The 20,571-nt window shown below is 41.8% G+C and overlaps 1 protein-coding gene across 1 annotated transcript in view; it reads right to left on the bottom strand.

Annotated features, from left to right (window-relative positions):
* SLC24A3 (solute carrier family 24 member 3) overlaps window positions 1-20,571 on the bottom strand; it is a 490,808-nt gene that overhangs the window by 190,533 nt on the left and 279,704 nt on the right. The window contains exon 3 of the mRNA XM_077282811.1: window positions 10,687-10,763. Within this exon, the coding sequence (XP_077138926.1) occupies window positions 10,687-10,763 (77 nt within the window). The remainder of the gene's footprint in view (window positions 1-10,686; window positions 10,764-20,571) is intronic.

The following is a 20,571-nucleotide window of genomic DNA, read 5'->3' on the forward strand; positions in this document are numbered from 1 at the left end:
ACATGTGGGGGTTGCCTGGTTGCTAGGGAATCCCCACATGTAATCAAGCTGGCTAGTAGCTGTACATCATCCAGCTGCGGCAAAAAACCCTAAATCTCTGAGCACTAAAAAATACTCGGAGGTCACCCGAGCATGCTCAGGAAATCTCGAGTAACGAGTATATTCACTCATCACTATTAAAAGCAACTGTACTTTCAACAAATTTTTAATATATCAATTGCACAGGCAAATACAGTATAAGGAACTTTGTAGTACCGTATAGCTTATCAGATAATTTTGCATCATTCTCCATTTATGAACCACTTTTTTCCTATCCCAATCTTCTGAACTTGTCCTCCACTCCCCAAAACAGGTTAATTTAATCTTGCTCAACATGAGATGGACTGCCAGTACAATGAAGTATTATTTTACACAACCTATTATAATCTATGGAGAGGGGAGAGGGGAGGAGAAGTAAAAGCAGAGTGAAGAAGGAGATGCAGAAAGATCATTCTGGGCTTTTTACCTTACCCCAAAGCTAGATTCACATGCACACTGCTCAGTACTGCTGTATAATACCCTCTATGTTGCAGCTGCTTCTCTCTGTGTGTTAATAAGAACCAAATGTGGCTACCTCTTTTGAAAAAATACACACTGGCTTTATTAAATAGGTTTGATTGTGTAAGACAGTGTTCCTCAACTCCGGTCCTCAAGAGCCACTAACAGGTCATGTTTCCAGTATTTCCTTAGTATTGCACAGGTGAACCCTGAAAACATGACCTGTTGGTGGCTCTTGACTACCGGAGTTGGGGACCTCTGGTTTAAGACAACATTTTTATATGTGTTTAAACCTAAAGTAAACTGATAAATCAAGCAAATATTTCATTTAGATCACTTATAGAAGCCATGCTTAAGTTGTAATATGGCATGTCATGAAATGCTTTATTAAAGAAGAACTTCCATCAAAAATATTATCCACGTAATATATTGCAATCATCATACTATACAGCACTGTGTACTTACAATTGCTTATTTTGCCTTTCTACCCAGATAGACCTATTGGAAAACAGAAAAACTATGACACCACGTGATTAAAAACTGATGAGCTGAATCCTTCTAAGCTCTTTGTAGAAACAGGAGGTCAATGTCTCCTTATGAATCATAAGTTACTGCAAGGCTACATCCCCCCAGTCAGTAATCGGCAGCGCTTTGGACGCAGTATATGTCCGCAGCATCCAAAGAGCTGCCGGCTTTTGAAGAAGGCAGGTGATTCTGCATGTGTTCACTCAACCATGTGGAATCACCGTGTTCCAATACATTGGACAAGTGAAATTTATCTTGCGGAGACTCGCGTCTCCGCAAAATAATTTGAAATGCTGTGGTCCGGAAAGATGCGCCGCTTGTCCATCTCTGCAGGTGATTCACGGATGGCCGTGCACGCATAATGAGCATGGGATTTCTTGAAATCCAATCCACTATGCTGTAACATCTGGACGCTGAGAGTTGGACGTTGCGGATATACGCAGCGTCCAAACCGCAGCGTTTACTGACCGTGGGATCATACCCCATGAAGACAAGGGTGACTCATGCAGGGAAAAGAGACTTCCTGTTTCTACATAGAGCAGAGAAAAGAGAAGAATTAACTAGGCAGAAGGGCAAAATGAGCAATTGTAAGTACACAGTGCTATGAAATATGATGATCAAAATATATTAAGAGGATAAAATCTATGATGGGAGTGCCTCTCTAAGGGGGTATGAAGAGCTACAGTAGTATCCGATAGATGGGTACTGTAGTGTGGTCCTATATTTCTCACAGATTGTGAGGATCCATAGTACAGCAGTGTTTTTTTCTATAACTCCACCATACCTACCAGCAAACTGTATGCTTGTAACTAGTTTCCTTGCACATTTTCAAAAAAAGAATATATTAAATACCTATATCTCGAAAGCTTCCTAAAAGCCAGATGACATTCAGAGGAAACTTTCTCCTGCTGCAATAAAAGCATGATTCATCTACAATCAAATGCACCAAGTCTACAATGACTCACATCTTTTGTCCATTGCCTTTTAAATAGATTTCCTGGTGAGAAATCACAACACAAAGTTGTGCGAGGATTCCTGCGGTGATGGTATTTTGGAAGAAAGGCTGGTTATAATTGATAGCAAACGCCATCAAAACCCTGTAGCTATTACATCAATAAATCTACTCACTCCGGCTTTTAACTGTAAAAAAATAATAATAAAATAAAGATAAACTAAAAGGCTTTTATAACCAAACACTGTTACTCTGCAGGGACGCTCATGCAAAATGGGGTAAATCTGCTTTTTTCCTAATCCAGTGAGTTATTCTAAGATTGTTCTCCAGCTATGAAGCATACAGCTGGCCAAAAACAACAATTCTAGCTCTCCGGATATATAAAACTATATTCTCAGTTTCAGCAACTTTATTCTTCATTTAACCTACAGACCTAAGATGTGTTCTTTCCAGTATAAACAGGTTGTATTTTCTACCGCTATTTATTTAGATTTGGGAAACCAGCTCTGAATACTTGAAACAGCATATAAAGGCTTATAAAATGCCGAGGCGATAATATGGGAAAAGGGCAATAGTATCCGGAAAATAAAGCTAAGCGAAGGGGAGATTAATAAACAGAAGTCGTATAATGCAGGTATAAATGGAAATCCTTTCCAATGTCTTGGTGGGAATGACATCCATTCCAGAATTACAGGATACTATGGAATCACTTTGGTAGTAATAATATTTGCTTTTTGCAGCAATCTGACACTTTTCAGCATGCATCATGTACATTGGGAGTAATGTCAGGGGTCATCTCATTATTGCCAAAGGGCTTGGGGCAGATAAGATTGCACCATAAATGATCTACACAGCGCAGGTGTCTGCAGAAAGACATCCGCACAAGGCCCAGAGCAAACCCAACAGTATTCCATAATACTCAACTGATAGATTTCTGAAATTTCAGGGAAAAAATAGTTTTAAAAGCCAAAGAGAGGGAGTTAGGGAGAGACCTGACTATTCCAATAACATCTCCAGCTGGACCCTCCCCATCATGCATCAGATGATTGACAGATCTCTTCCACATGTGTACATAACCAGGAACCTGTCAAACACCTGGTTTGGGCATCATAAATCTAATGAAAGGTTTTCTTTCAAAATGCTTAAAGAGGTTGTCCACTACGTTAACAATGATGGCCTATTAGGTTAGGTCATCAATGTCTGATCAGTGGAGGAGAGACACCTGATGCCCCCGCCGATTAGCTGTTCCCGGTGATGGTGGTGCTGGAACTACTCAATAAGGGAACTGTACAGCGCAACTCCGTCGACCAAATATTGGCCTCGGCTGGGTATTACACATCCATTCCCTAATGATTTGAATAGGTGGCGGGTGTGCAGTACCTGGCCACAGACACTACAGAGTTGATGAAGCGGTGCTGTGCAGATTTGTAACTGAGCAATTCAGGCTGCCACCAACACAGGCAATAGCGGATTGGCAAAGGTGCCGGGTGTGTCATCCAGACCCCACCGATCAGACATTGATGGCCTGTCTTAAGGATAGGCCATCAATGTTAAAATAGTGGACAACCTCTTTAATCATTAACATCAATTCCTGTCCCTACTGGGGCTCACAACCTGATTTCACTTTTTACATACACACACACTGGGACCAATTTTATAGAAAGCTGAATAACTCATTAGTGTGTTTTCGAACAAGACCCACAAAACACAGAGAGAACATATAGACTCCTTTGTCAGATTCAAACACGTAAAACCTGTGGTACATGAAAACTTCAATTCATTGATCTTAAGGGTTGTGGATTTGAAATTCCAGTAAGAAGACCGTTCACAGGTTTAAAGGTAACCTGCCACCCCCCCTGGCGTTTTTAACTAAAAGAGCCATCTTGTGCAGCACTAATGCTGCATTTTGTCACGGTGGCTCTTTTATTTGGGGTCCCTTCCAACGCTGAAATATTCGTTTTTATAATTTGTAGTCTGTCCGGGGGCATGTCTTTTCCCCCCGGACACAAACACCTCCCAGCCATCACTCATTTCCTCCGTGCGCCGGGTGCTGCCTCCTCTGCATTCATTTACGTCCCCAGCACCTGCGCTGTAAGTTTCTTTTTCGGGCATGCACAGTTTGCGCTGCCCTTCGACTCCCATCACATGATGGGAACTTACAGCGCAGGCACCGGGGACCATGCAGACGCCCCAGGACAGAAACTGAAGCAGCGCCCACTGTTACTGACCCTATGCCTAGCATTTTTTTTAGTACCAAACTGCCCTTCATAACATTCTAACTGGACCGCTTTAGATGCAGTAGAAATGACGACGTTTTGAGGCTTCCTCCTTCACAAAGGAAGTGAAGAAGCCAGAAATTCAACAATATTGGAGTGCTTATGTTTTATACAACACTCCACTGTTCAAATGGCTATGACCCATAAATGATTTGAGTTAATCCAAATATTTTAGCATTACAATGATAATGCACAATGTCCTGCACAAGATGACCCCAACTTTGACAGTTTTTTCAAGTTCAGATGGTCACTGAGCACTTTAGCAACAAGTTTCCTGAGGTTCCCTAAAGGGACATCTGCATGGATGAGTCCCTAATACATTTCAAGGGGAGGCTCAAATTCTGGCAATACCTGCCCAGCAAGAGAGCCAGGTACGAAATTAAACTCTACAAGCTGTGTGAGACTACCTCAGGGTATACCCACAGGTTTAGAGTTTATGAAGGAAAGGACACCTGGATTAAATGCACCCTTGTCCTGGGAATGAATGGCAAAATTGTGTGGGATTTGGTGCTCCCACTGCTGGATCAAAGATAGAGTCCTGCTCATCATTATTGGCACCCATGAAGTTTGAGTACATAATGTGGAATATCTCCTAAAAAAAATGGATCAAGTGAAAAAGTTGTTTTTGTATAGAGCACTGGTGTGAAATACAAAAGGGCAAATGATAAATAATTAAAAACAAAAAACAATGGGAGGGAAAAATAGAAAAACCTATAGCTTGCTGTGACACTGGTATTGGCACCCTTTACATTAAATTATTTTGGAAACACTAGGTAAATCACAAATGAGAATCATCTATGATTAATTGTTGGTGCCTATGTGACATGGATTAGTCAATGAATGATAACTTCAGTATTTTATAAAGCCACATGGTAGACCCTGTTTCTTTGTCACAATGGTGAAGACAAATGAGCTGTCTGAGGACATCAGAACTGGAAATGTTGTGTTTGCTAAAAATAGCAAAGGGTTCAAGGCATCTCCAAAGACGTTGGTATCCCAGTTTTAACAGTGCATAATGTATTTAAGAAGTTTGCCAAGCGTGGAACTGTCAAGAACATGGAGGAAAGTGGAAAATTGACAAGATATGTCTTCGAAGGTTGGTGCGAATGGTGGAAAAGAACATCATGTCAAACATGCAAAGACTTGAAGGCCAACCTGGAACAGTCTGGGGTCATGGTTTCAACAAGTACGATATGCTGCACACTAAACCAAGCAAAGCTTTATGGGCGAAGACCAAGGAAGAAACCATTGCTGAAGAAAATACAAAAAATAAGGAGCTACAGATCTTTGCCAAAGAGTACCTTGACAAACCACAATCCTTCTGGGAAAATGCTCTGTGGACATATGAAATAAACAGAACTTTTTGGCAATGCAAAGCAACAGTTTGTGTACAGACAGTGCAATAAAGCTTTTAAGGAGAACACCCTACCAACAGTTAAGCATGGTGGAGGATCCAGAATGCTGTGGGGTTGCTTTGCTGTGTCTGGTAATGGAGGCCTTGCTCTTGGCCACAGGAATCAGGAAATCAGAGAATTATCAAGAGATTTTAGAGTCAAATGTCCTACCCAGTGTCAGAAAACTTGGATTGAGTTGAAGATCATGGGTCCTCTAGCAAGGCAATTACCCAAGCACACATCCAAAACTACACAGGAATGGTTGAAAAAGAAAAAATGGACTGTTTTAAAATGGCCAGCAATGAGTACTGACCTCAATCCTATTAAAAATATTCAGGGTGTGAGCTGAAATCTGCAATTGTAAGAAAGACCCCAGCAAACATTCAAGAGCATGAACAAACTGCAAAGGAATGCAAAGGAAGAGAGTGAGAATACCAGCTGAGAAGTGCAAGAAGCTTATAGATGGCTACAAGAAACTTTGGAGGTTCACTCTTTCCCTTCTGAGCCCTGCCATGCTCCCAAACAGTAGTTTTCCTCCACATATAGGGTATCAGTGTATTCAGAAGAAATTGCAAAACAGATTCTGGGAATCCACTTTCTCCTGTTACCCTTGTGAAAATAAAAAATTTGGGGCTAAAACAACATTTTTGTGGAAAAAAATTAGTTTTTTTAATTTTATGATTCAACTTTATAACTTTCTGAGAAGCACCTGTGGTATCATGGTGCTCACCACACATCTAGATAAATTTCTATGGGGTCTAGTCCCAAAATGGGGTCACTTGTGGGGGTTTCCACTGTTTAGGTGCATCAGGGGCTCTCCAAACCTGACATGGCATCCGCTCTCGATTATAACCAATTTTGCGTTCAAAAAGTCAAATGTTGCATCTTCCCTTCTGAGGCCTGCCGTGCGCTCAAACAGTAGTTTTCCCCCACATATACTCAGAAAAAATTATACAACTTTCTTGGTCCATTATCTCCTCATATCTTTGTGAAAATAAAAAAAATGGGCTAAAAGATCATTTTTTTGGAAGTGGAAAACATTTTATTTAATTTTTTCACAGCTCTATGTTAGAGACTACAGTAGATAAGTTTCTTGATGAGTATAGTTTTCAAAATGGGGACACTTGTGCGGAGATTTCCACTGTTTCGGCACATCAGGGGCTTTCCAAACGTGACATGGCGTCTGCTCTCCATTCCAGCCAATTTTGCGTTCAAAAAGTCAAACAATGCTCCTTCCCTTCCGAGCCTTGCCATTTGCCCAAACAGTGGTTTTCCTCCACATATCGTTGTACTCAGGAAAAATTGCACAACAAATATTGTGTCTATTTTCTCCTTTTACCCTTCTAAAAATAAAAAAAATGTCGTCTAAAGTAAAATTTGGGAAAAAAAGTTAATTGTTCATTTTTTTCCTTCCACATTGCTTCAGGTCCTGTGAAGCACCTGCAGTGTTAATAAACGTCTTGAATGTGGTTTTGAGCACCTTAATGGGTGTAGTTTTTTAAATGGTATCACTTTTGGTTATTTCCTGTCATGTAGGCCACTCAAAGTCACTTCAAATGTTATGTGGTTCCTAAAAAAATGGTTTAAAAAAATTTGTTGGAAAAACTAGAAATCGCTGGTCATCTTTTAACCCTTTTAACTTCCTAACAAAGAAATATCTTTAAAAAATTCTGCTGATGTAAAGCAGATATGTGGGAAGTGTTATTTATTAACTATTCTGGGTGATGTATTGCTTTGATTTAAAGGCATAAAAAATCAAAGTTTGAAAATTGCAAAATGTTTCAGATTTTCACACAATTTCCTTTTTTTTCACAAATAAACGCAAGTCATATTGAAGAAATGTTACCACTATCATGAAGTACAACATGTCACAAAATAACATTCTCAGAATCAGTGTGATCCATTTAAGCATACCAGAGTTATTACACCATAAAGTGACACTGGTCAGAATTGTAAAATTCAGCATGGTCATGAAGGTGAAAAAACACTTTATTATACTTCACACACATATAAGTAATGGTCCAGGTATATTAAGTCTGGCAATGTTTCTTGATGATGGGGCGTACTGGACTCAGATGCTCCTAATTCAATAAGAGGCAAATAAATAAATATGAAGCGTCTGAAAAGTGTTATGCGCCTTCAAACACTATCAGGGATTGGAGTAATATTTATGGCGAAAAATATGTGACAGCGTGACAGGAGTTTGATGAGCTGTGGCTTTATGCCCTCATTCTACCCCTTTCCCCCCCCACGTCCCACCCCAGTTCTGCCCAATTTGACAGAGCTTGTTGAGACGCGTGGAAATGTCAAAAGTCACAAAATCTTTCTGCAATTCCAAGTAGCGTAAAAATTGAGAACTTTCAAAGTGTTTAAAGACAGAATTTTGACATAATTGCTTTGATAAATCACGGACAATATGTTACAACATCCGGCACCCTGACCGATCAGCTAATTTAATCTCTGGTGGCTGCCGAATGTAAACAGTGGAGCCGAACAGCAAAGCTCCATTTATTGACTGATGGCCATTCTACTGAAGTGAATAGGAGCTGAACTGCAGTGCCATTGAATGCCTACTACATAGTGAATGGAGCTGTGCTGTTCATCAGGCAACCACCAGAGAAGAAAACAGCTGATCGATGATTGCCAATATTTTAAGTTTGCGAAACCCTCTATCAGCTGATAAACTATGATTTAAAAACAGGACATTTTGCTTGCTCTTTTATAATTGATACTTTAGTACCATTAGTTTATTCCTTTATTAGATTAGTACAGTCTTTCATAGCTAAGCAATTGATTTTCTTGGAAACTCCCACCCAGATTTTTAATGCAAACATCACTGGGGTTGTCCGGTCCAAATCGATAAAGTCTGCAGTCACTATTTATGACTGCAGACTTTGAAATCCCCCCAGGATGTGCACTGCGGGGATTTGTCGGTTTTTGAGTACCGGAGGGTATGTATGAGGTATACATACTCCCGGCCAGTGGACGAGGCCTCGCTTTCATACATTTGTTGGCCATGCCCACTGCATGGTGGGGCCACTAGCTGGGGCGCGGCCTTGCTCAATTAAAGTGTATGGAGCAAGGCCATGCCTATTAGATGGCTTCTGCTTGGACAACCCCTTTAAAATGTTGCCTAAAATTTAGTCTGAAATCGGGAACTGTATAGAGGTTACTAGTTTGGTTAATCTTTATAACAACATCAGTCGAGACGGAATACATTAAGGATACAGACAATATTGTATGTTTAGGTAGAGCACACTGAAGAAAAGAAGTATCATCCAAATTACAACTGTAATCAGTGTGCTGTAAAAATGACCTGTGCTGTGGTGATAAATAACATATTTTTATTGTATTTTACTGGTTTCTAAAATGCCAAAACTTTGTAAAAAAATTTAGTGTGTTACCATTTTCACCATAACTGTTTAACTCTTTCACTAATGGAGCTGTATGAGGAATTGCTTTTTACATTGCCACATGTTACACACCAGCAAGTCCACCTCTGAATGGCTTAAGAGAGCAAAATTAAGACTTTGGAGTGGCCTAGTAAAAGTCCCGACCTGAGATGCTGTGGCATGATTTTAAAAATACAGTTTATAATCAGAAACCCTCCAGTATGGCTCAATTACAACAATTCTGCAAAGATGAGTGGGCCTAAATTCGAGTCCAGAGCATTGTAAATGACTCATTGCCAGCTATCAGAAACACTAGATTGCAGTTGTTGCTGCTAAGGGTAGCCCAACCAGTTATTAGGTTTAGGGGGAAATCACTTTGTCGAACAGGGCCCTGAAGGTAAAGATTTATTTTTCCTTTAATAATAAAGACCTTCATTTAAAAACTGTATTTTGTGGTTACTTGTGCTATCTAATATTTAAATTTGTTTGGTGATCAGAAACATTTAAGTGTGACAATCTTCAAAAGAAAAGGAAATCAGGAAGGAGGAAAACACTTTGAACACTTATTCACACAACTGTATCTAAATATTTACAAATAAGCATTTTGATTAAAGGGATTGTCCAGTCCAGATCAATAAGTATGCAGTCGCTCTGTGTGTCTGCAGACTTATGAACCCCCCAGCGGACGCATTGTGTGCTGTGGAGATCGTCGGTTTCTGAGCTGGGACTGGAGGGTATGTATGTGTTATACATACTCCCAGCCAGAGCCCGGCCAGTGGACGCCAGCTTGCTCCATACAATTGCATTGCATTACAAGTGTATGGAGCAAGGCCGCGTCAACTGGACGGACTCTGGCTGGGAGTATGTATAATTCATACATACCCTACAGTCCCAGGTCAGAAACCGGCGAATACAGTGCATGCGCTGGGGGGAATTTCATAAGTCTGTAGTCTGTATAAATCAGTTAAAGCACAGCACGCAGTTGGGTAGTTTACAGAAAAATAGATTTCTTTCCAGATATTGTAATCAAATTGCTATTCTTTTGGGCTACGTTGCCATGGTGAATAGTTGCTGACTTTTTGATATTGCAGATTTTGTGCAGCATTTCTGAACCAATTATGTAAATTAGATTTTACATGCATGCATTTTTTGTCTCTTATTGATATGTCATGTACTAAAGCTGCCTCGTTTTTGTTACTTCCCGGTTTTGGCTTTGACAAAACTTTAATGATCCAGTCATATGCGGATTGTATGCGGTTTTTAGTGCTCTTCTGGAGCGAAAATGCACTACAAACGCACGTGTTTTCCTTACCTGGTGATTTTCAGATTCTAGTGCAATTCTATAGGAAAACAATCTACATATAAAACTCAGCATGCCAAGAGAAATTGGCTGGGTGAGGACTTTAAGCAAGCACCACAGGTCAGTTTACGTAGCGTGAAAAACAGCATGCGATTTCTATAAATTCCATCCACTTTGCTGGAACTGTAAGACACTTTGTCGTTTGTGTAGCAAAAATACTCAGCGTCAAAAACTAATCAAAAACTCATTGTGGGAACTTAACCTTTATGGCTGACTAGTTTTGAAAGTTAGAAAAAGATTATTAACTTACACACAGAACATGCAGAATGATGGCTCCATGCCGCCGGTCCTCATGTGAGAAGATATCACTGGGAAATTCATGTAGAGCTAAAACACAAACAAAAATAAGGCAGTCAACATAATCGTTCAATATACTGATAAGAGGACATTGTAACCAAATATAAAATATTACACAAAGTTATACAATGTTATCGAGACAATAATTCTGCACACAAGACTGAGAAGACTGAGAAGATCTGTGGTCTGCAGTCTTCAAAAATTGTATAGTCTATCTGTATATTGTCAATTTATAGAAAAAATCATGAGCAAAAGGAGTTGTCTACTGTTTGGACAACCTGTTCTTAAAGGCTGATCTCCCATACTGTCGACCCTCCCATGAGCGCTGCAGCCAATCAGCAGCCATTAATGGGATACTTCGCTCACACTTCCCTCGACATCTGGGGGAGGTTTGATCACTGCAGCTCTTTAGAGGCTACTAAATTCAACGATGTCATGCGAGGGCCATGGGGACAAATTAATGTTGTAGTCCCCTGAGTAAAATAAAAAAAATTATACTCATCTCCAGAACCAGTACCATTACAGTAATGGATGAAATGCAGAAGACTGGGGGAGGTTTGAGTATTGCAGCTGATAAGTTGCTGCTGATTGGCTGCAGCGCTCTTGTGACATAAAGTCTCGTGAGTCGTGAGTGCTGGAGACCTGGTGCCAATATTGCTGGAACAATGTCGGTATGGGTGGTAAGTAAAAGATTATTTTTATGTCACTTGAGAGAGACTTCACAATTTATGAAGGTGTTGTCCAAATATTGAACAACCCTTTTAAGGACACATTTCGCCAGAAGTTGGGTGAATAAAAAAATCTGCTTTTATCTACAACCTGCAGAACTTTTGTCCATGAAGTGGTACTGCTGCTCAGCCTCATTCCATTTCAGTAACAGAAAAACTTAAACCATCATATGATGCTAAGACACATTAAGGTAGAAGAAACAGAAGGCAAAGAGCAAAATGAAGGATGGATAATATTACATTAATCATATCATGCCATTTATAAGCCTAACCCCTTTCCACTATGGCCAATATCCATCTCTGCATTCATTTTTTATCCCCTTCTTCCATTACCCAAAATTTTTTATTTTTCCGTCAACATTTTTCGTGGGTTGTGTTGTAGTTTTGTACCATACAATGTACTGGAAACAGTATTGGAAAAGTATTTCAGTATGTAGCTGAAATCACGGGCTTCTATGGCTGTGCTTCAGAGGTAGACAAATATGGCAGGACTGGGGGACCTTCAGGTGATATGGCAACCCACAAACAGTCATGTCACAGGGACAATGGGCATCCGAAATAGCACACCCTGCTGAATGCTGCTGTCAAAGATGGAGCTAGAATCAGATGCTGGGTGTGGCGCAGGCTTAGCTTCTGAAGCTGATCCATAGACTTGTGCCTGATGTGTGCCATACATCGCCACACATATCAGGAAGGAGTTAGGCTGGTTTCACATTTGCGGTTGTGTCCGCAGCGTTTGTGCCGCAATTTTCCGCATGCGTCGTGTATTCCTATCTTTAACATTAGGGACGCAGGTGCCTGCGATAGATTGCGTATTGCCGCGTTTGACAACGCATGCATCGTTTCGTCGTCTGCGGCTTGGTGCGGTAAACGCTACATGTAGTGATTTCAGAGGCGTCAATTTGTCGCCTAGGAATGTATGTGGTTGTTAGCGGAAGGAATGCGGCAAAAAATTGCAATACGGTCTATGTGAACGCATGCATTAGCAAGCACATGCGTTTGCTTGCGTTTGTGAGCGTATGCGTTGTACCACAGGAAAATATGTCTAGACACTGATTAGCCACCCCCCACATACAAACTGATAAAAGGAGGGAGTGGGCATTGGCAGGTCACTACACAGCAGACTGGGAAGCAGACCAGACGCAGGAAAGCACCTTGGAGGAAACAAGACTCTGAACAATGTGAGTATATCAAAGCCAATGTCTGTATTTTCTATTTTCTGCCTCTATTTGTCCTAATTTCTGTCATTTTTTTCTTTCTGCATGCATCAGAATGTCATCTTCTTCTAAGGAGCAGGTGGAAATGTCAGTGAAATGAGTACACACCTCTTCAGATTGGTTAGTATTCACTGTCACATCTACACATGTGACACATTTTTTTTCCCTTTTTTTAGAGCAGTTCTTCCACTGTGGCAGAGGCTGAGCAGGAGCAGCGTGGAGACGCTTGGGTGGCAAGGCGGCAGCGTATAAGTATACCTGGCTGACTGTTTATTGTATCCTGACTTTACTATTCTTGAATGTTCATTTATTTACTTTCCTCTTTCTTTACCTTTTTCTTCTTGACTCCTTTTTTTTCTTGACTTTGAATATTCATGCCAGTTTTCTGTCTCTGTTTTCTTTCTTTTCCTTATGTTAATGTCTCCAACATTAATGTCTTTATTTATTTTTTAGGTTCCAGAATGGGATGAGGACCTAATTGAAAATGACCTCCTAATCTCCCTGGTCCATGAGCGAGTCCCATTGTGGGACACCCGGGTTCCGCAGCACTTGGACAACGTGACGATCCGGCGGCTATGGATTGAGGTGGCCAAAGCGATGTGGGATGGCTGGGACAACGCGCCGACTCGGGTCCGAAATGCATTTTGTAAGTATTGCAATGCAGTGTGATGCAGCAGTGACCTTGGCCGTGATCACACAACTGTGTGTGATGAGGGAAACTCTCAGGAGTTTCTCTCATCACACACAGTTGTGCAATCACGGTCAAAAGTGCATTGTCTAACCATTATTTATATTTTTTAACAGTGCTCAAAGTCAAAACATGTTGGCGTTCGATGAAGGATCGCCTCAACAAGGACCTTCGTCAAGAGAGCCGGGTTCCTAGTGGTTCTGGAGCAAGGATCCGCATTACAAATATCACCGCATCCTTGCATTTTTGAGACCGGCCCTTGCCCAGAGAATGTAAGTATTTATTGCGGTGTAATGGGTTGTGTTGGATTGCCTAATCTGTATTTTTCTATCCCACAGGAGTTGGCGCTTTACTATTGTAAATGTTTTGTATTAATGTATTTTTTTCTTCTTTTTTCACAGCACATGGAGCAGCACTCTTGACCCTGGTTCTGGAGCGGTCCTTCATCAAACAGCTACGGACCTGTCCCAGCCTTCCAGTAGCGCTGCAGCAAGAGAGCGTGCCACACAGACTGGAGACCAGAAAGCTGGTCCATCAGGTTTTCCCCTGTCCCAGTCCGCTGCCTCTTTTTTTTGGGGCTCTTCCCGGCAGCGGCAGAGGGCCTCGGACAGGTCACTCATGCCCGAGTTTTTGCACTTGAGCTCGGTATTTCATGATGGACTCAAGGCGATGGGTGACTGGATAGTGCCATAAACCATATGAATACACTTATCCAGGAGGTCACCAAAAGCCTTGACCAAGTGAAAGGCGACCTCCAGAGGCCAGCACATAATTTTTTCAATCAAATAGAGAAGGGCATGTTGGAACACCTTACTCCTGATCTCCAGCTTAGTGTCATGCAGGCCTGCAATGCTGCTTACGTGCAGGCTATTCAGCAGAGTCGGTATTTTCAGCAGACAGTGGCGGCATTCCCACCTGTGCCCACACGGTCATGCTTGACCTCAATGCCGAGCTCTGCTGCATACCACTGCACGGCCACCTCCATTCCAAGTACTGCTGGACACCACTACAGCACCACCACCATGCCGAGTGCTGTAGTACAGCCCACTGCCACCACAATGACAACTGCTGCTCCTGCTTGGACTTCCTTCACTGCCACCACCATGCAGCAGCAGGACCCTGGCATGGCCTTCCGCTCCACCACCATGATGCAGCAGGACCCAGGTATGGCCTTCCCCACAACCATGCAGCAGCAAGACCCTAGCATGGCCTTCCGATCCACCACCACGATGAAGCAGGACCCAGGCATGGCCTTTCCCACAACCATGCAGCAGCAGGACCCTGGCATGGCCTTCCGCTCCACCACCACAATGCAGCACCAGCAGGACCCAGGCATGGCCTTCCGCTCCACCACCACGATGTTGCATCAGCAGCAGGACACTGGCATGGCTGTCCACTCTACGAGCACAATGCAGCAGCAGCAGGACTCTGGCATGGCTGTCCGCTCTACGAGCACAATGCAGCAGCAGGACCCTGACAGGTCGCCCACCACCACCAGGCCGCAACAAATGAGCCCACCGAGGCTCCCCAGACTTACACGTAGATCCCAAAAAGGGAAAAAAAATAAAAAAACAGCGTAATATCTGTATTCCTCCCCCCTCACCTCCCAATGTGTCTGTAATGTCAGGTTTGTCTCACCCTTCCAGTGTGTCTAAGTCCTCTCATGCGTCAATCCCCATCCCCGAACTCCCAGACCCCACTACTTTAATTGCCCCTTCTCCTGCCACCCCTGCATCATCCACACTTAGCCAGGCCTCACAGCTACACACCCCACAGTTCCGTCACTCTACCCCAAGCAGGCGCAGTTAAATTTTGTTATTTGTTAAAAATAAATAATGTTTTTTGCCCCCAATACTGTTTGGTTATTTTTGTATTTCGCTGCCGTCATCACACACCGTGCACCGAATAAAACACTGCGCCGCACACTTTATTTTTTTGCTAACTCATAGCTCCAGTATTTAGTAAGTACAACACTGCAGCATTGTGTGTTTGGTATAGAGCTATGAGGTGGCAAAAAAAAATATAATTTGTATTTTCTCCATAATCTCTTCAGTCTGCTTAATCTGTGTCGCAGACTGAAGAGAAAATGGCGGTAATACAAAGCAGAACTATACTCAACAGGTCATGTTTCAAAAAACACATTAGTTATGACACCTGACCTGGTGAGTAGAGAACTGCCTTGTATAACCTCCATTTTTTCTTCAGTGTACGTAATCTATTTCACACAAACTGAAGAGACGATGGAGGTCATACAAGGCATATCTATACTCACCTGGTCAGGTGTCAGAAATAATGAATTCATGTGGCTGCGTTTTATGCTCATGAAGTCATTATTTGTGACACATGACCTGATGAGTATAGATCTGCTTTGTATTCTACCTCCATCTTCTCTTCAGTCTGCGTCCAATAGATACTGCAGAACAGAATCAGGACGTAATGACGTCAACTACTTTTATCACTAGCAACCTAAGTGGTTTTTAGAGGAAATACATTGGAGACTCGGTCAAGATATAAAAAAAGTAGTTTATTAACAAAAAATATTAGTAACATTTAAAACATAACTGGTACAGACCCAAACCCAACAGGACATTATACACAATATTGTCTTGCCATGCCACACGTCCAATATCAGAATCAAAATAGGCAGCAAATTGGTCCCGCATGTGGCCAACTTCAAGAGTTGACCGCAGCGGGTGATGCTGGTAATCTGGCAATGGGTTTGCAACTGGTTCATCCAGTTCAATGTTGGGTCGCTCCTTAGCCATTATGTAATTGTTGAGAACCACACAGGCTTTCACCACCTCATCGACTGTCTCCATTTTTAGATTAATGGCTGTCCCAAGAATGCACCATTTTGAGACAAGAATCCCAAATGTACACTCTACTGTTCTTCGAGCCCTGGTCTGTCTGTAGTTATAAATCCTTTTAGTGTGGTTCAAGTCCTGACTGGAATATGGCTTCAGTAGGTTTTCACATATCTGAAAGGCCTCATCCCCAACCATAACAAATGGCATCGGTTGGCCTTGAGTGTTGGGGAGAGGTCATGGCAGGGGAAAATTAAAATTTTTGCCATACACACGTCGGCCCATATCCGAGTTCTTGAAAGTCTGGGAGTCACTGCCACGGCCAAAAGCTCCAATGTCCACGGCGATAAAGCGACAGTCCGCATCTGCTATTGCCATCAGCACTACAGAAAAATATTTCTTGTAGTTGAAGTACTCCGATCCAGTTCTGGTGGGTTTGATAATGCATATGTGCTTTCCATCCACCGCTCCCAAACAGTTGGGGAAATCACACACTCCAGAATTTTTCTGCAATTTCCATCCACATGTCCGCTGTGGGTAGGGGTATAAATTCCTCCCGGAGAACGTTCCACAAAGCCGCAACTATTCCAGACAAGGTGGAAATTCCAAGCTGGTACTAAGTGGAGGGATGATAAGCTCTCTCTGGTTACCAGAAATCTGAAATAAAATAAAAAAATTAAATTACAATCAATTTGATTTATGGTGGTGTTTAGCTAAAGACATAGGAAAATACAAATAATACATGGCATACCAACAATAATTATGACTGGCATTTGTTTAGAATTATTACGTACCTTAATGTAACCAGGAGACGTTCCTGTGCAGGAATCACTTTACGGAGCTGGGTGTCCTATCTCCAGATGGCTCCTTGGACACGACCAAGCAAATCCAGAAAAGGAGTCTTGAGACATCCTGGTATATTCCGGGAATTTGTCCGGGTTGGCATTAAGCTCGCCATATAGCGTGTAGCATTTTAGAGAGATAACATGTGTAGCTGTTTTCAAGGATTCCTGCTGTACTGACTAATACGGGTGACATTAAAGATCTCTGTTTTACTAAGCTGTGTCCGCAGCTTTATTGGTAATGGTTGTTGAGGCAGGTTGGAAGTTGGAGAGGTTTGACCAAAAAGTCTTGGCAGGGGGCCACATGTGCCAGCAATTAAGTGATTAGGAAAGCGCATTACTTTTGTGCTTCTAAAAAAGCTAGACTAGGTCACATCATTTCTTGCACTTACCTGATCCCAAAATTTTGTTTTGAGAAATTGTTTGAATCTTTCTGGACACGAAAGTCCTGTCCGACAGAAGCCCTATTGTTTGTGTGCCACTTTATTGAAGAAAAAAATAATTTGTACCTTGTATAATTTTACCAATACAAAATTCACACAGGAATTTTCAGATGCAAAATTCTCTTCCAGTACCAAAGGATTGGGGAAGACCACTCCTATTTGGAGTTTAAGCAAGGAGTTTGTATGTTCTCCCCATGCTTGCGTGGGTTTCCTCTGGGTTCTCCAGTTTCCTCCCACACTCCAAAAACATACTGATAGAGAGTCTATATTGTGAGCCCCAATGGAGACAGCGATGATAAAGTGCTGCGGAATATGATAGCGCTATATAAACAAAGCATATTAAATAATAATACATAAGCCAAATAATTTAAACTTTCCCAAAATTTTCCTGTGGGGTTTCTCATGAGCTTGACTACTAGAGATCACAATTTCTCTTTGAGTATAGTTTGTCACTACCCTGAATTTCACTGTGACAGTTACCAGCTATGATCATGTTTGAATGGTGCAATTAAAATATGTTGTCAAGACCACATGTTCTTCACCTGATACATCTCTACTTTGACAAAGCTGCATCTTAAAAATCCATCATTATCAGGGTAAGAACGGATGTAGTTTTGGTCAGTCCAAATCAGCGTGCAGTTGGCTGTATTTCCAAGAATAAATTTGACAGGCCGTTTTTTAATTGCATTTTGTTTAGCAGACGTCTTTTACGCTTTTCTGTCAAGTACAGAGAGTGATTAAAAGAAGTGATATAAGATAGACCCTGTGCGCTTCCTCTGCCACAGTAAGGATGCAAAACTTTTTTCACACAAATTTCATAATAGGATTTTCTAGTACATCACCAGAAGCACTTGTTAACTTTGACCGTGCAGACCAATTCAGTAATGTAATACCGTTCTGTATAAATTTTCACAAGATTTACCAGCAGCTTCCTTTATATACCAAAACTGTAGCTTGGTGAAACCGGGTGTATATGTTCAACTCTGCGCTGCTGATAAAGATGAATGTTGGACGATATGCTTCACAGCTGTATTTCAAACAGGTTAATAGTCAACGCATTTCGAGGTCATGCAGGTCCTCATCCTCAGGACAAAACCTTACAAGTGGATTGTCAGATCTGCACGTTCTTATATGCTGTCTCAATTTTTTTCTTTTTTCAAAAAGAAAACCCATGTTGACTATTAACCTGTTTGAGATAAAGCTTTGAAGAATATTGTTTGCCAATGCCATCCATCTTTATCAACAGCGCAGATGTGGACACATACACCCGGTTTCACCATTATCCTCGGTCTCTGGACTCGTGTCCTGCAGCAGCTGAACCATGCTTTTTACATGTTTCTGAGTTTCAACAAAACAAGGTGAGCATACCTCTCCCCGATGCACCCCATGTTTTTAACCAGTTAATACCCTATTGACGCTTTATTTGCTCTCCAGATTTTCAACTTCAAAAACTGTGGCTAGTCATTTCTTTATGAAGGTTTGAGATGAGGTGGACCCCAGGGTGAAGGCAAAGGAGCTAACAAGTGGTCAGCACCTTTGGTAACATAGTCAAGACTATTAGAAAGCCATTCCAGGTGACTACCTGATAGAGCTGCATGAGAGTAGAGATGAGCGAATATGTTCGGGTCCCCGCTTATTCAGCAAGCTATAGCACTTACCGAATAAGCTGTAGATGGAACCCGGATACATGGATCGCTCCTGCTGATCAGCTGATGCATGTGTCACGGCTGTTTCACTGTCACAACACATGCATGGAGAGCCTGTGTGTTGGTGAAACAGCCGCAACACATGCAGCCGCGGCGCCGAACAGCTGATCATCGAGCGCGCTTCAGGTATCCGGGTTCTCTCTGCAGCTTATTCGGTAAGCGCTACAGCTTGCCGAATAAGGAGGGACCCGAACATATTCCTTCATCACGACTTGAGAGACTGACAAGGGGGTGTAAACGGTCATCAGAAGAAGAATAGGTACACATATTTAAATACTCTTTGTTTCCATATGTGTTCCTTAGTTGTTTTACTATTTTCAGGCTGAATCTACAATGTGCACATTATAGTAAGAACAAGAAAATCCACTGCAGGTACAGGTGTATCCAAACTTGTGACTGGCGTTACACATAGCACACACATTGCTAGTACTTCATAGCACTTCATGGTACTTCTATATCTCACACCAGCAGAGAAGAGGAAATGCTGAAGAGAGGAAACAGCTACACTGCAGACTGTGCCTCTTGTCTCTTCTGTCTGCATCTATAGAGCTGATGCTTGGATCAGGCTACAACAGCCAGCAAAATGTTCTGGCTGTTGTAACTTGAAGGAACACAGACAGAAGAAAAAGGGGAAAGGCAAGATCACCAGGCACGTGTGCATCCTGTGCTCTCTTCCATATCAATAGCCACTTGAGCATGAGGCCATCTTCTCCACCTCCCTGAGCTATACCATTCATATGGTTCAAATGGTTTAAAATCTGTCCTTGTCACATCATACAGGTGAATGGTTAGTTACAACATAACTGAATCACAAAGAACCATTCACCTGATTGTCCTTCACAGATGTTTATCCACTGGTAAGTGAACAATGAAAGTTCTTATTTAATGGCAGCGAGCAGAAATCTTCAAAATTGAAAGTCCCTTGTTGCACTGGAGTAATGGTGCACATGTGTGATCATCGCTCCGTCTCCATATTACAGCTATATCAGTCCAATAAATATGACTGGGGCAGTGGTGGAGCAGGCATACCCTTGCTCTATTCACACAGGGGGCTTTGGGGGTGTTAGGGGTCAGAATCTCAGCAATCATACATTTATCATGTATCATATGCAGGAAAAGCCCTTCAGAGGATTCCATACTTCTTATTTATTTACTATACAATCAGATATTTGTTTAATTTGTACCCAGGGCTTCCTTTCCACTTTCCTCTATCATTAAATCACAAGACCATTTATATTCTAAGGTTGGAGCTTAAAATATTCCTTTCTATATATCTGGAGAAATATCTTGTTAAAGAAATTACACTTGAAGTGTGACCTCCGCTGTATTTCAATTAACTTCTAGTCCGCAGGTGATGTATCAAGCTGAACTCGTAGCATCGATTCTTCCTCAAAGGACATTGCAGACGCT

The sequence above is a fragment of the Ranitomeya variabilis genome, chromosome 2, assembly GCF_051348905.1.
Source record: "Ranitomeya variabilis isolate aRanVar5 chromosome 2, aRanVar5.hap1, whole genome shotgun sequence".
NCBI lineage: Eukaryota > Metazoa > Chordata > Amphibia > Anura > Dendrobatidae > Ranitomeya > Ranitomeya variabilis.